The 16,349-nt window shown below is 39.6% G+C and overlaps 1 protein-coding gene and 1 long non-coding RNA gene across 18 annotated transcripts in view; one reads left to right on the top strand and one right to left on the bottom strand.

The window, feature by feature from the left end:
* Positions 1-16,349, bottom strand: part of ESR1 (estrogen receptor 1) — a 214,765-nt gene that overhangs the window by 51,485 nt on the left and 146,931 nt on the right. For all 13 annotated transcript variants that reach the window (XM_083607966.1, XM_083607959.1, XM_083607969.1 and 10 more), the window contains one exon: positions 15,514-15,630. In XM_083607966.1, the coding sequence (XP_083464092.1) occupies positions 15,514-15,630 (117 nt within the window). The remainder of the gene's footprint in view (positions 1-15,513; positions 15,631-16,349) is intronic.
* LOC310760089 overlaps positions 1-16,349 on the top strand; it is a 112,195-nt gene that overhangs the window by 74,364 nt on the left and 21,482 nt on the right. The gene's annotated exons all lie outside the window — the stretch shown is intronic.

The raw sequence follows: 16,349 nt of genomic DNA, 5'->3' as shown, positions 1-16,349 counted from the left end.
AATATATTGCCATCTAAAGGGCCCATTAAGATTAAATCCAGGGACTAAAATTAAAATTCTCCCTGGTTTGGGGTTGTGTTGGGCAACTAGTAAATCATGAAAACATTTGGATCAAAAGTCTTCCAATGTTCCTCGACAGACACACACACCCCAAACTGTCTCAACACTCACACACATCTCTTTTGGTCTACCGATGTTGGTGCTCTGATGCTGAAAGGGCAAGGCCCATGCAGAGGGTAAACGTGACATTGGATTTCCCTCAAAATTGGAGAGGGGTGTGAGGTATCCTATGATGCCTTAGGCACCTTCCCAGGGGCAATATTATTGCAGCCTAAAAAACTAATTTGGTGAAAGCTAAGCAAATATTTTAGTCCAAGTTGCATAAGCAGTCAAAAGCTCTAGGTTGCAGTATCTGTGTTCTTCAGGTGGGAATCAAGTAGATGACATGTATCTGCCAGTATTTTGGGAACCAGCATCTAATTACTCATCTCTGACAAGAAAACCAACTATTCCTTACAGTATAAACGTCTGTGGCTCATTTATCTCCCAGTATATTCTTCCAAACAACAAGTTGCAAATACTTATCCACTTGATAGAAATTTTCTCAAGACAGCTTTGGGCACCAGAACTGAGAATTTTAAAAAGATTAATTTTATGCATTCTGTCTTTCTTACATCAGCAGCTAGAAATGTTCTGACCTACAGAGACAAAGGTTTTTTTTTAAATCTGTAGATGCATCACTGCTCATAAGAGATTTATAGGTTTTTTTTCCTTACTAGCTCTTATCCCATAGAAGGAGAAGAAACAAGAAGAGATCATTATTAATTCTCTTGAACAAAAAGGGAGTAAGTGCACTTTTCTCTTCGGGGGAAAAAAACCTTGAATGCCTCCATTTTTTTCTGCTTATCAAATTTTATCATGAGTACCCAATACAAAAAAAGGAATATAACATGAGCAGCAGACAAGACACACATTCCTAAAAGGGGGGAGGGGTCCTACAAGGCTACCATTTGAATGAGTCACTTTTGGAGCTAAGTGTTAACCAAAGCCTAAGAGCTATGTTAGAACTTAGCTGACTATGAAGCTAGAAGGTTCATATATGACTCCTATACAAAAACACAGCACTGGAATTCAAAATACAATAAAAAAGAAAAGAAAAACCAGAAAATGAACTGAATCGATTCAGAATTATTCAAAACTCACAAACAATACATTATTTGTTTCCTGTAAGTAGATACAAATTTTAACTACGACAATAAAAATGTTACAAAAGCTCATCACAGAAAATAAAAAGTCCAAAATAAAAATAAATAAATGTTACAGATGGTAATTTTGCTACTCTTAAAATATTTAAATCTTCATCTTCTGTGATTAAAGCTATTGGATGAATGGCACAGAAGCAACTATTTGCCCAGTGTAAAACAAATGCTTTGCTTTAAAAGCTTGGCTAGAGTTGGGGAAGAAGTCACACTCCAGATGTTGTGGGACTACAATTCCTATCACCCCTGATCATTCATCTACAAAAATAACAACAGCATGCCATTTGTGCTACCCCCTTCCTCCAACCATATCCTTTGCTCATTGGGTTTGTTCCATTTTACTTTCCATTCAAGCCAACAGCGTTCTGTGTTCTGCAACAAGGCAACTGTAGAACTGATATAACAACCTGAGCTTTGTTACAGCAGAAGCCATACCTAGCCAAAACCATTCACATTTAAAGTTAAATCACCAGCTCTCAAGCAAAAACAAAACAAAACAAAACAAAAAAAACACTTAAGTGCCCACTAAAATGCTCTCAATTGAAAATTGTCCATAAAAGAGAAAATTGCCTCACTGAAAAGAAAAAATAAATACGGAAATGGAGACAGGGACAATAACAAAAAAAAGTGAGTTCTTTCTGAACAGATAGAAAATATGCCTCCAGGGATCATATTCTACATGTAGGTAGTACTACTCGTGCAACCAGGACCAGAATTTCTGAGCACAGGTCCAAAATACGCAGTGCTTGTCTAGACGCCCCGTTAGTCCAGCATTTCCAGCAAGAGGCTCACACTGAAAATGACCTGAGTTTTTTCATTCTGTGGACTTTTAAAAAGCTACCCTTTAGATCTGTTGATGTACGAAGAGCCTTGTTACAAAAAGAGTACAAATTAATATTTCAATTAGGAATCTTGTTTCCAAAAAGTTTGAATACCAAATTTGACCTTGGATGTTATATATAAATTAATTTTTGTGCCTTTGTTTGTTTAGCAGTAACAGAGAAGCGTCACTGTACCTTTAACAATGTACAAATGTGATGATTGATTCCATGCACCTGTAATGTATTTAAATGTTTGTTACCATATTCACTGTGACTGTGAGCATTTCGTATGATCTTTTGTCTTGAGCGAACCGTGCTGAGTGATTAAGTAAGACACAACATAAGATGGTATTGCAGATATTTTATGGTCTTTCATTTATTGTAACAGGAATGCCATTTTGTATTATTTAGCACTATTGAGTAATGAAGCTTGCTGCAAAACCTGGATAATATGCAGAGAATAGTTCCATTTGACTATTTGTACCATTTTCACCATGGGAGTAGTGAGTTGTTGTTTTCCTGCAACCGCGCATACATATATCGCTTAGCGCTTCCAGCAAATGACTATTTGAAGAACGCTTTCTCGCTACCGCTCCTACATATGTGGCTTTGTGCATCCAGTGAACGGCTATTTGAAGAACAATTTGTTTGCTCCAGCTGTGTAATGTAATACTTACTGCATACACAACCAGTACAGTAAAGAGAGAGACATTAGTTCATTCTATGTTTATGAGTATCTCCAGACTTGGTTATGCAGACTGCACTTTAGTTTGCTTATTGTTTAGTAGGTTTATGAGGTTATATACCTATTCTAGTAAAATTGACCTTTATATTCATAAGCCAGTTTTTGGTGTTGTTGGTTTGTTGTATAATAATTGTCATTACACCTGATACTTTTTGTGTATACATCATATTCCTAGCACCATTAGCCCATGAAAAATCATATTTAGTGGATGCAAGAGCAGCCTAATTTTGAATATGTAGAAATGAATGATAACAAGGAAGGGAACCTGCCCTTTTATGCTGTGTAAGGCAACTTGCATACTGACCATGCTACATAAATAAATAATAAAAGTTTCTAAAGACTATACATCTGTATTTATCAGAAACTTTCCAAGTATATTTATTATATACTTGGTGCCAAAAAAGAAAAGGGCCATTTGAAGAAAATAACATCTGTATAAAGCCATGAGAAGACAAGGGTGAACGGAGATGTGACCAGCTGCCACTTTTTCTCTTATACTAAGAGCAGAGATAGGTGTGGGGAAGACATCTTCTATTACAGGTTTCCGTCTAACATTTAGGAGACAGCCGCAGGACTCATTAAGAAAAGATCCTTTCAGACAGCTATCTTGTTCAAGTGAAATTTTTCACTCGATAGATTTTTCAAGTGACAGGCATTTACCACATGCTGAAAAATCCAAAATTATTTAATTCCTGCTTCAGAACTTCATTCAATCAATATAATTGTCCAGCTATGTATTGCTATTTTAGTTGAATGTTTGCACTGTTATTATTACTATTATTTATTGAATTTACACCCTGCCTTTCCTCTTGATGGAGCCCAGGGTGGGAAACACATACACAATTTAAAAACAAATACAAGCAAAATATGGCTAAAACATGAGACTTTTTGGTGAAGAACAGGTAGTCACTCAATAATTGAATGAATGAATGACATTATTTTAGTGGGTCACTTTATCTTATAGACCTGTGAGGGCTTTGATAAATGACAGAGGTCTAATATAGGCAGCAAGTGGAAATAAATTCACGTGGAAATCCATCATAGAGTTGTTCAGTCATCTGTATCACTTACAGTGCGGTGGTGCTATATATTCTTCACTGCCACACAATGTGTAGCAAAGGCATGCAGCCAGTCCCAGGTTCTGTCCTTGGCATCTCCTGGCAGGGCTGTAATACACTCTTGTATGAAACCCCGGAAGAGCTCCTGCCAGTCAGTGTAAAGGCAATAAATAATCTTCCTTATTTCTATGCTCACTTTTTTATCATAAAGTCATAGAATTATAGAGTTGGAAAGGACTCTGAGGGGAAATCTACTCCAACTCCCTGCAATGCAGGAATCTCAACTGAGTGCCTGCACCTGGCAGCAATACAAAAACAATTCCCTCAGATTCATTTGAAGTTGTTGGCATTGGCAAGGTTAAAAGGAACATGAGGAGTGGGAGAATCATGCTCAGTTCTATTATCAAGGTACCCCTCAGATCAGGAAAGCCCTCTGAGGTGATATTATGAAGGGTGCCTGGAAGCAGTGGACAAGAACTCTGAAAAACTCATTGCGTGACAAGGCCCCAAACCCTCCCCCTATGTTGGAATAAGGACACTTGACACCAAAATTTTGGTTAATGGGCTGAGCTGAAAATGTCACAACTTTATTGGTTACAGAATGTGAGTATTATTGGCTTAGGCATTGGAACCGAACCAACTATATCTGACTCCTGCCCGCCTTCAGGAAGTCTCAGAAGGGTTAACCACCAGTAGGGGGGGGCCCTGTGATGCAAATCGAATAGGAACTCCCCCAGGGTCACCGATAGGGGTCGTGCCATGGCCCTAGCCCCCGCCTGGGCTTTGGATGGGGCCATGCCCCCCAGATTCCTTTAACGGAATACCCTTGAAATAGGAGGAGTAGGTGATGGCCACTACCTCCCCTCACCTCCAACCGAATACTCCAATGCCTAACTGCCAAACCTTACAAAGTTGTGACAATTTGCTACAAGGTAGGCGAGAAAACCAAATGGCTGGTGCCAATTTGTCAAGTGGAAACAATTCCTACCAGGCCCCTTCAACAGGCGACCAACCGAGGTCCATAGCAAGGTCAAAGGATTAAGAGCCTAATCAGAGGGAGGGAGGGAGAACTGTGCGAGCAGGAACCAGAAAAAAGGGGTGAGTTCCCGCATGTGGGCAGTTTAAATGCTGTGTGCCACGCCCCCTGGCCAACCGGACTGGTCAACCTAGGGTGCCAGGGTGGGACTCCCTAAGACGTGGGGGCTAGCTACACCCCTGTGCATGGGGCAGGATCGTGTCCAGCCCGGAACTCCATTTCCCCGGGGAACGGAAATGGCATTTTAGTTCTGAAAGCAGCTTACAATGTGACAGCATTGAGTTCTGCTTCCAGTAGGCACGCTTTTCTTCTCTTGGAGAATAGGATATAGTCCCAGACCCTCCTGCATCATAGCATCTGCCCTTGACTAATGGAAGCCCCCCCCCCCAGCTGAAGAGGGGCCAAGCAAATAATGGGTTTTACTGAGACCTACTAAAAGTAATGGACCTAACATAGACATGTTGATTGATTTCAATGGATCTACTAACAATAAAACTTAAGAGGAACCCAGTGTTTGTGGACAGTGTTCTTATACAGTTTAGTCACTAGGTGGCACAAAACTTACTTGGCTCTGTGGAATCTGGAATTTCCATTGGCTGTACTGTTCTTGCAGATGTTCTGAGTTATAGTCCCTCCCATATTTAATATATCTACATAAAGATCTGGTCTCGACAAATCTTATATTGTTGAATAAGGCAACATAATGTATTACCGACACCTCAAATTACACGTTTCAATTATTGCCTGCATAGAGTAATCTAATATTTGTTTCAAAATAAATACGGGGGGGGGGGGGAGAGAGCAAGCCAGGTTGGCTGGCACAAAAACGACCATGTACCTGTAGCCCTACTCCCCAAACATCTAGTAACAATCCTAATGGGGAAATCCAAAGTGAGATTCACAATCTGTTATGCATGCACTTGTCTGGATTCTAGGGGGTGCAGAACACAAGTACTTTCTTGCAAAAATGTAAGGTATTTTCTTCCTATCCTCTATATATGTCAAGTGGACAAATATATAAGTCATGGGGGAGGGGAATATAAAAATTACCAACTGCAGCCTTCTAAAAGAATCTTTCAGCCATCAATTTGATCTCAAATTGTCTGGTCTGGCACAAGCCAGTCAATGTGACACAGGCTTATAAATCAACTTTCCATTGTACTGTTTAGAGCATAAAGCACACAAGGAAACCATTTTTAAGAAGCCTCAATCTTAAATTTCCCTCCCTCCAGCTGTGTTTGTGCATTGATCCAAATATTGCTACTCTATGTGTGTTTGTGCCTGAAGCGGAATATTTTGGCTGAGGCACCATGGGATATATCTTTTTTTCCCCTCGAAACTATTTCCCCAAACTACCATGCCCTCTATACTACCTAAAATATCAGGTAGCACAGTATGTATTTTCATTTTTGTTCATGTTTGACATGGATGGGACTGAAGACAATATTAGGTTACAGAAGGCAGCATGCGCAGTACTGTTTCCTGTGTACGCTAAATGGGATGACTACCTGTCACTCACACTTTACAAATTGATAAATTTTGCTATTCTGTGTTCTGAAGGACACTGGACATATGCTACCTTTGTTCTGCACATGTAATCCTCTGTAGAAGCCAGCTGCAGGATTAAAACAAGAGCCAATCTACAAGTGTCTATGCTAGGTCAGTCAAAGTAGTAGTGGTAGTAGTGGTAGTAGTAGTAGTAGTGATAATAATGATGATAATAATCATAGTAGTAGTAGTAGTAGTAGTAGTAGTAATACTTTTATTAATACTCTACCCATCTGGCTGGGATTCCCAGTGGGAGGTGGAAGGCAGCAAGCAAACATGCCACAACACAATGCACTTTATGTGAAAGTTATTGTGAGGCATTTGGCCCAAGAGATAATAAATGTCAGCGTTCAATCTTTTATATTACAGTTATGGGGCAGGAAAGTGTTGGCACTGTCAAGCTCCAATGCCAGGGTTATACCCATGCAATGCAATGTGCTACAGCAGTGTATTTTGAGAAAATTATTACTGAAGTTATTAATGCAGTATTTCAGCTGCAACTACTTTCTCATCCTTTGCAGTGCAATTCTATCATGTCTACTCTGGCACAAGTCACATTGGGTTCAATGGTACTTACACAATTGTCAGTGTGTGTTTAGAATTCCAGCCTTTGTGAAACTGTGTCCTAAAACTCACATCTACCAGTACAACCCTATGTATATGTCTACTCAGTACAGGTACCAATCCTATAACCGGGTTCCAATATAATATAAACTCTGGGATACAGCCCCATTTATCTCAATGGATATACAGGCTCACACTGTCAATATAATATAAATTTGGAAAAACTGAGTCCAATTAATAACTTTAGCAAAGTCATCCTTAATTAATTTAGATGAGCTTATTTTACTAGTTTTATTTAATATGCGATGATGTTTTCATGAATTTTATGCTTGCCTTCTAGCATGTCTATTTTTGTCTTTTCTTTCTTTTTGGAGTTAATTTCTGCTGCTACTTTAAACTGCTGGGATTTTAAAACAATTAGAACAATCATTTAATTATTTAATTTGTGCCTAATATGCATATTTTCTTTCTGTTGTAGTTCAAATATACTTTTAAAATATAGAATACATAAAAATCTTTGCTATGGGTTTATACAGTGGTACCTCGGGTTACATACGCTTCAGGTTACAGACTCCGCTAACCCAGAAATAGTACCTCGGGTTAAGAACTTTGCTTCAGGATAAGAACAGAAATCGCGCGGCGGCAGCAGGAGGCGCCATTAGCTAAAGTGGTGCTTCAGGTTAAGAACAGACCTCTGGAACGAATTAAGTACGTAACCAGAGGTACCACTGCATATTTTTTGGCAAAATTATAGCAACATGTTAGAATCATATAATCGTAGTATTGGAAGGTCATTTAGTCCAACCCCCTGCAATGCAGGAATCTTTTTGCCCAAGATGGTGCTCAAACCCACAACCCTGAGATAAAGAAACCATTTTTTCTTCATTTATCTCCTGGTTTAGAAACTGATTTATCTCATTCTAAAGGCTGCCTTTCCTAATCTAAATTGTCATTATTATTATTATTATTAATAATTTTGGAAGGCCTGGGCAAATATTGCACATTTGATTAACTCATAGGCCCTTTTGAGCATAATCTTCTGTGCAAGTGGCATACAAAGAAGCAGGTGACAATGAAACAGGCAATGCATATGGTGGGCTCTCAGTCTCAAAGGGTAGTCTAAATGTTTACACAACATTAATACAATTATTTAATTTATTTATTTTCAAGAGAACATTTTATTTTATTCTTACTGTCACATCACATAGCTTAGTGTGGCGTTTTAAGCTATTTACCTGCTGAGGTTTGCACCACTTTCTAAATTGGTGAGATAAAAGATAATTGTTTAATCAGCATACAAACATTTCTCCTGAACCTAGCAGCCTCCTGAAGGAGCAAAGAGATTAAGCAGAGTGAGTGGCAACAGTTATGAGATCCGCTGTCTCCCAGGAGCCTGCATTGTAAGGCTAATTCACCTATCTAGACTCAACCTGAGTGAATAAACACAACCCTTCTATGTTGCTAGCCACTCTTACAAACCGCCCAGCCTCTATCTAGAGCTCTCCTACATTATGTGCTCTGAAATGTATGCCTGAATGCAGATTCCAGTTACTGCTGCAGAGTTGTATTATTGCTTATTGCTTAGCATCTGCCTGAGATGTGGCTGTGATCACACACTCTATTTTACCGTGCCCTCACTACTAATAGCAGACCATCCAGGACAACAACAACAACAAAAATCTGTCAAAATTTGTTACGGTTTGCTTCTAAAGCTGTGGAGCTCATTGTCATGAACTGGTAGAACGGTGGGGAAGAGGAAGAGGATCCTGGCGAAGGGTAGCTGGGATTGGGACACACTGAGGTGAGCAGGGGATGGGGAAGGAAGTACTCACAGAGTGATGGAGGATGGTGAGGGGACAAAGGTCAATGCACAGGAACCAGAGCAGCAGGACCCACCACCAGTGCCAGAGAGGCCCCTGTCTCCATGAACATGGTGGGCCATGAGGTATAGGGAGCAGCAGGAGTGGCACTCTAGGAGGCTAAGGCAGGCAAGGGCCCACAGCCCAGCTCCTGAGCCCAGGTGGGGCTCGCTAGCTCTGGGAGGAAAGGTGTGATTCCTCAGCTGGAGTAGGCTTGGAACAGGTGAGGGTCACATGCCTCATCAAGCACAGATGCTGCAATTAGCATGCAACATATAAAAGGGAAGCAGAGCTGAGGTGCTGTGTCTGCTCAATGGCCCATGTTGATGGCTCTTGGCTTGGATGCCACTGGACCTCTACAGGACAGTGCTTGACTCTGGATTGTTATCTGACTGCTGGACCTGGCTACTTGGATTGACCCTGGACTATGTTTCCTGACCTTTGGACTTTGCTTGTGTGGCTTGACCCTCAGACTTTGGACTTGACATACTGACTGGCTGCCAGGTAGGTTCAGGACACTCAGAGCGCACTTCCAACCACTTTAAACAAGCATCTGTGAGGATCCCCCCCAAAAAAAATCTCCCTTAAACAGCGGTCAGCATAGATCAGATGCAAATGAAACCAAGACTGCCCTGACCATTCCCATTGGTGCAAGGGTGCCTTGTCTAGAGACTGTTGAGGTAGGTGACAAGGCTTAACCACTCTTTCAAAGTGTGGCCATCAGGTCCAGACATAGCTATGAGCTGCAGCTTTCATCCAGAAAAATCCAGGGTGTGCCTTATGTAATTTCCTTGGCACATTCTCCTGCCCTTGTGGGGAAAACCACCACTCCCATGCCCTACAAGATGCAGCCACCATCTAGGCTCATGTCTATACCCTTTGTCCAGAACGGCCAACATTCTGCTTCTTGATACTGTCTTGGCCCTCCATAACAGTATAGCATACTGTTAATTCCACATTCTGATCAAGAATGTCTTCGCAGAGGTCTCATCCAACTCATGTTGCCATGCTGACTGCCTGCCTTGTAGAGGATCTTGAATTCATAAGCTGCTAAGATCAATGCCCAACACTGTCATCAATCTTCTCTGCAAACAGCCCCACCAATGGTTTGTGGCCTGCTTTGATGGCGAAAGGCTTCCCATGCAGGCTGTGGTAAAACTTCTTTAAGCCAAATACGATTGCTAGACTTTCCTTTTCCAATGTGCCCTGGAGGCATAACCAACTGGCCATTCTTCTGCTGCTGGATCTATTTTATGGGACAGAATTGTCCCTGGTCTACAAGATAAAGCATCACAGGACAAAACTAACTGGGGTCAAAATGGAGTGACATGTCTGCAGTGTTCAGCCTTCTCCTGGAAACCCTCCCTTTGTCTGTCTGCTCAGTAGCACAAGGTTTTGTTTAAGTATTTTGTGGGGTTGGTGCCTTTTCAATAGTCAAAGTCCTTATTTTCACTCTTGTCTTGCCCAATAGATGCAAACCTTCTTTTCATTGTTGGTAACTCTCTTCACTGACAGAAGCCCTTCTATCTATTTCCATGCCTACTGGATGATTACTGAACTGTACATTTTTTTTCTATTACAAAGTAAACATGGATCTCCTCAGCTGCCTCCCGTCCTATTTCCTCCTATAAATAAGAATTTTATTTTATTTTTTGCCTGATTTGGTTGTGCAACCAAATATTGGGTTGCTTTTTTTAAAATTAAGATGCAACTCGTGTAAATTTGTCCCTGCTGCTTCCATGGTAGTTGCCACATTTACAGACTGATCCCAGTTCAGCTCCCAATCAGCTAGTAATTGCTCTTGAATTACAACATCACCAACTCCACACACAAATCTGTCTCTCAACATATCCTCCAGAACATTTCCAAAAGAAGGGTTCTGTAAACTTTTTGAGATTAGCTCTATATTGATAGATTCAGCTCTCTCTCCCCCTCCTATTACATAATTTGAAATGTTCCTGTTATACTTGGCCTTGGAATGCAGCGGTCAATCAAGATTTTTTGTAACCCTGCCAAACTTTTATGCTCTGGTATTTGTGGTTGCAACAAACTTCTTAAAAAGTAGCACCTTTTTTAGTCACACACACACACACACACACACGGCAATGCCCTTGGGATGACAATGATAAAACTGATGAAAATGTAAATAGGGGAGGTGCATAACTAGGCATTGTGAGTGCAGGGACAAAGGATTCAGAGACCAAAGTATCACAGGTGAAACCTCTTGTTAGTCATGTTTCTATTCCTCAGAAAGAAAAGGCAGAAAAACAGCAAGAAATTAATTCATAATTTGTGAAATATGGTCCTTATTCAGAAGTGAAGGCACAAAACAAAACTGATGCTGAGTAGCAGAATTCTTGGACAAGAATCAGCTGCTTATGAAGACTAGAGAAAACTAATCTTTTAGGGATCACTTTACAAGGCTCTGCTAAAGGCTGTGAAACAACACACACACACTATATGACTCATCACATACTTTAACAAATCAAAATAGCACTTTCTCTTTACTTCCTTGTACTAGAGATTAAATGTCACTATTTGTTCCTGCCAATGTTAACTGGAATTGCCCATGTGGCATAATCTTATTACAAGCAATACTGTACAGTGGTACCTTGGTTTACAACCATAATCTGTTCCGGAGGTCCATTTGTAAACCAAAACTGGTTGTAACCCAAGGCACATTTTCACCAATGGGGCCTCCAAAAAAAATTTGTTCGTAATCCCAAAAAAAAATGGGTTATAAAAAAAAAAAAGGTGCAAACCAGGACGCACACTTCCAGGTTTGTAATCCAAAATGTATGCAAACCAAGGTACCACTGTATTTGAAATTTACATGTTGCCAAAAATTATGAGATCCCAACAGGATATGAAAAAGGATTCTCTGTTTGTGATGCTTTGTTCAATGATGGAACATAAATGGATATGTTCTATTTGTGTGGAAACATAAATATAAGAATACATTGTTTGCCAGAAACTGTGTGCTACTCCCCCCCCTCCAACCCATCACAATCAATCATATCTTTTTTGCCTGCACAGATCTGTTTTTTCCTGGCTAACCGGGAGGAACATCCCTTGATCTTTCTTTCTTTTTTCTTGGACCAATGCAAGAAGAACAGAAGTGACTATTCCAATCTACCACTAGGTTCCTCATCGGCTTCCCTTAGAGCACCTTATTGCTGCTTATTTGAAATTTGTGATTTATATTTTTATTTGTAAGCCACCTTCCACAGAAAGGTGGGATATATGTGTTGAGGGGGGAATGAAATTAACTCCTGTTGAACAACCACTTTGAAGATGGGTTGGCTATTTGACTGCACAATGTCACCCAATGGACATCAGCAGGTGAGCAACTTCAGCGTCTCCTTCATGCACAAGTATGTTCTTCATGTACAAGACATAAGGGTGCTCAATTTATTTTGGAAGTTAAGGTGTAAAAAGACTGTGACGAAAGAATAATCCATTACATGCCAGTATCTGCTTTTCTCTTGCTGCCCAATACATATTGTTGGAGGAAGATGGTTGTCCTTGTTATATCGCTGCTTTGCACGTATCAGTAGGCAGTACTACATTCACAAATCCCAAGTGAGCCTTCATATCCAAGAAGCATGGTCTCTCTGCAAGGTTTTAAGATGAATGGAAGAACTGGACTATCCATCTGGACAATCTTTATAATAGCACTGAGGTATGGCCCTTCCTCTCCCATCACCTCCTGGCAAATAGAAGGGGAAGAAATGGAGGCAGTGAGAGATTTTACTTTCTTGGGCTCCATGATCACTGCAGATGGTGACAGCAGCCACGAAATTAAGAGACGCCTGCTTCTTGGGAGGAAAGCAATGACCAACCTAGACAGCATCTTAAAAAGTAGAGACATCACCTTGCCAACAAAGGTCCGTATAGTTAAAGCTATGGTTTTCCCAGTAGTGATGTATGGAAGTGAGAGCTGGACCATAAAGAAGGCTGATCGCCGAATAATTGATGCTTTTGAATTATGGTGCTGGAGGAGACTCTTGAGAGTCCCATGGACTGCAAGAAGATCAAACCTCTCCATTCTGAAGGAAATCAGCCCTGAGTGCTCACTGGAAGGACAGATCGTGAAGCTGAGGCTCCAATACTTTGGCCACCTCATGAGAAGAGAAGACTCCCTGGAAAAGACCCTGATGTTGGGAAAGATGGAGGGCACAAGGAGAAGGGGATGACAGAGGACGAGATGGTTGGATAGTGTCTTCGAAGCTACAAACATGAGTCTGAACAAACTGCGGGAGGCAGTGGAAGACAGGAGTGCCTGGCGTGCTCTGGTCCATGGGGTCATGAAGAGTCGGACACGACTAAACGACTAAACAACAACAACAAATGGCCCTTCCAAAGCTCTTTTAATACCTAACAAATGTTGAGATAGTCTGCTCTTCTGATTTGAAAAGAGTAGCTTGAGTCAAGCAAGGTGAGGACAGCAATGACATAATTAGGAGCAGAAAGGATAGGTGTGATTTATCATCCAGCTGCATATTTGGTTTGTGTTAGGTGTAAATAGCACTTCTGATGTAGTAATAGGATACAGGCAGTATTATGATGTATGTTCAAACAACCAGCACACTCTTTGTATTTACAGAGCATGAAAAGACTTCTGAACTATAAGTATTTTGGCAGTGTCCTTTTAGTTAATTGGTTCTTTAAATACACAAGTACTAATAACTGTACATTTTTACATTGGTACAGGACAGTATGTTTTGAAAATATTATAGACATTCACTTCAGATACAAAACAAATAGTTTCCTACAGCTTGAGTATTTTTCTTCCTCATTCACCAAGTACTATTTTTAGTACAGTATAATGTTGCATTCAAGATAATTGCAAGGTAAATTAGAATTCTTGGAATGATTCCAGATGATGCATTAAAAAATTATTTCCTCTTTGGTTCTGAGAATTCCTTTAATAATCATCTGCTTTTCCTTTGGCGTATAATAAATTGTCATCAGAGTATAATTGAAAACAAGCGACAAGATCAAGAGGAGGTCCGATATGTCAGTAAACTGTTCTGAAGTATAACAGAGGGGAGTAAAATTCTTCACATTTGCATCAATATAATCATTATGAAGCAACAGCTAATCAATCAAGACTAGCCAAACTCTCTAAAAGGAATGTCTTAGAAATTTATTTTATTTTCTAACAAAGTTTCCCTCCCACCTCCTGCCCTGGCTGGTGTAAGGTGGTAGAGCTTTAGAAATAGTGGGTCATCCTCTACTGTACTCCTCACATGCCCAGTTAGGATGGCTCTGTGTGATGTTTTGCTATTAGGTGCATCCTTTTAGGGGGAAATATTACAAAAATACAAAAAAATATAATACTGTGAAACAGAAGCAAGGAAAGGCTAAGGCTAAGTAAGGCTTACTTAATTTATGTAGTTTATATATTGACCAATTAAGTACTAACCTATTTATGTACCTAGTACCTAGAATGGTACTAGCCAGAACCTGGAAAACCTTGCAATTAATGAATATTGATCACTCGTATAATATAGTCTGGCAACCAGCCATAATGGAAAAGCTATTGCAAAAATATATATGTTTACTGTGTGATATTTTATTAAATATGCAAATGAAACAACATATGGATGAGAAATACCTACAACATATATTGCAATATGGTGCAGATAAGCAGGTACTTCTCATTAGCTCATTCCTGTGTTTTCCAAGTTGATTGATTCAAAAATTCAGTGAACTGGTTTATTGTAATCACCTCATTATGTACTGTAAAATAATGTGCTTAGTATTTTACTGCCCTAATGACCCATTTTTTGTCAGAACGGACATGCTGCAGCTCAGCAGTTGAGTATTCAGTCAACTCAATTATTTCTGCACACAAACAAATTTCCATTCAATACAAATAGCCAGCTGCTATCTGCCACAGTTCAACTAAAATTCAAAGGATTGTATGAACTGGCCAGGAGTCCATACTAATTTCCATTTCATTCATGACTATTCTTTTGAAACTGCTTTTGATCAAGAACACTTGTCCATCTAAAGTAGATTGCAGCCTTCAGCACAGAATTGCAGAATAAATTTAGTTCCGATCACATTTCAATATAGAACTTCCTATTTGCTCTTCCTGAAACAATGCACAAACTGAATGCAGCTTTGGAAATCCTTTGAAATTTGCACCTCTCTAAATTTTGCGATGCAGATCCCCCCCCCATGTGGATTTTAAGGGGGCAAATGCATATTAATTCATATATTAGTGAAAATAACACAAAAATATGCATTGCTATTAGGAATATTCATTGAAAAATAAGTACATTAGGTAAGATTGCATAAGAATGTGTATACTAGAAGAAATGTACACTAACAAGCTAATTAATTGTTGTGATTACTTTTTTTAAGTGCAAACTTAAAATTGAGAAACTAAGATTTGTTCATCTCTGCTTCTTGCACTTCAGTTCCTGTCTAGGATATTCATTAGTAGTCTTGACCATGATTTATAGAAGTAAATGAATTCTAAAATCCTAGTCCTTTGTTTTCTCTTTAAAACTTCAACTTCATAAAATTAATTGCCACTCTCCTTAAGAACTGTGTATTATACAATGGAGATGAATTAATTAAGAAACATTTGTACATGGTTGGATACATACCACCTTTCATCATTCCAACTTCATAACATTTTCGGAGCCTGCAAGCCTGGCAACTTTTCCTCCTGTTCTTGTCAATAGTGCACTGGTTAGTAGCAGGACACATGTAATCATTGTGACCTGTAAAAATCATAGGGAAATGACATTAAAGTGACAATTTTCACAGGTACCCCTAAAACACAATGCTTTCATAAGCTTCTATAATGTTTTACTTTACATTTCTTGCTGGTTGCTTGGCATGAGGGGCATTGCCTTTTCAATGGTGGCCCCACATTTCTCTCCCCACAGAAGACCTTATCATTGCTTTGAAGTTGAAAAGTTTTCTATTTAAAAACAACAACCCAGTCTGTGTTTAATTTGTCGTGCTGGAAAAACATTTAACTGCGGCAGACAGTATTTTGTATCAAATTGTGCTGGGGGGAAATGAAACTGCTGCTGATTTTTATATTTGAAATCTTATTTTATAGTAGTGCTGTCTTTTTATATATTTTTCTGTAAGGTGGCCTGTCCTGAAAAGCAAGGTAGATATGCATCAGATAAATACATAAAATAAACTCCTGTCACTTGCTCTTGACCTACTTCTTGATCTAACAAAGGAGTATAGCTTTCATCATGTGTATACTGGATGTGTACTAGTGTTCCCTTGAGAATTTTGTATTTCCTATTTGAAATAAACAAAAATCCTATGGTACTGAAGCCTTGATGTGGATTGAAAATACAGAGCTGATCCTAGCCAGTCCTCCTTCTACACACAGCTAAACAGGACAAGGTACAGCACACAATGAAACAATTTTATGACAGAACTGTTTGTTCTTCATTCAGGTCAGGGATCTGAAAGT

This window comes from Podarcis filfolensis (genome assembly GCF_964270895.1).
Source record: "Podarcis filfolensis genome assembly, chromosome: 3".
In the NCBI taxonomy this organism is placed as follows: Eukaryota; Metazoa; Chordata; class Lepidosauria; order Squamata; family Lacertidae; genus Podarcis; species Podarcis filfolensis.
This window is presented reverse-complemented; position numbering and strand designations above follow the sequence as displayed.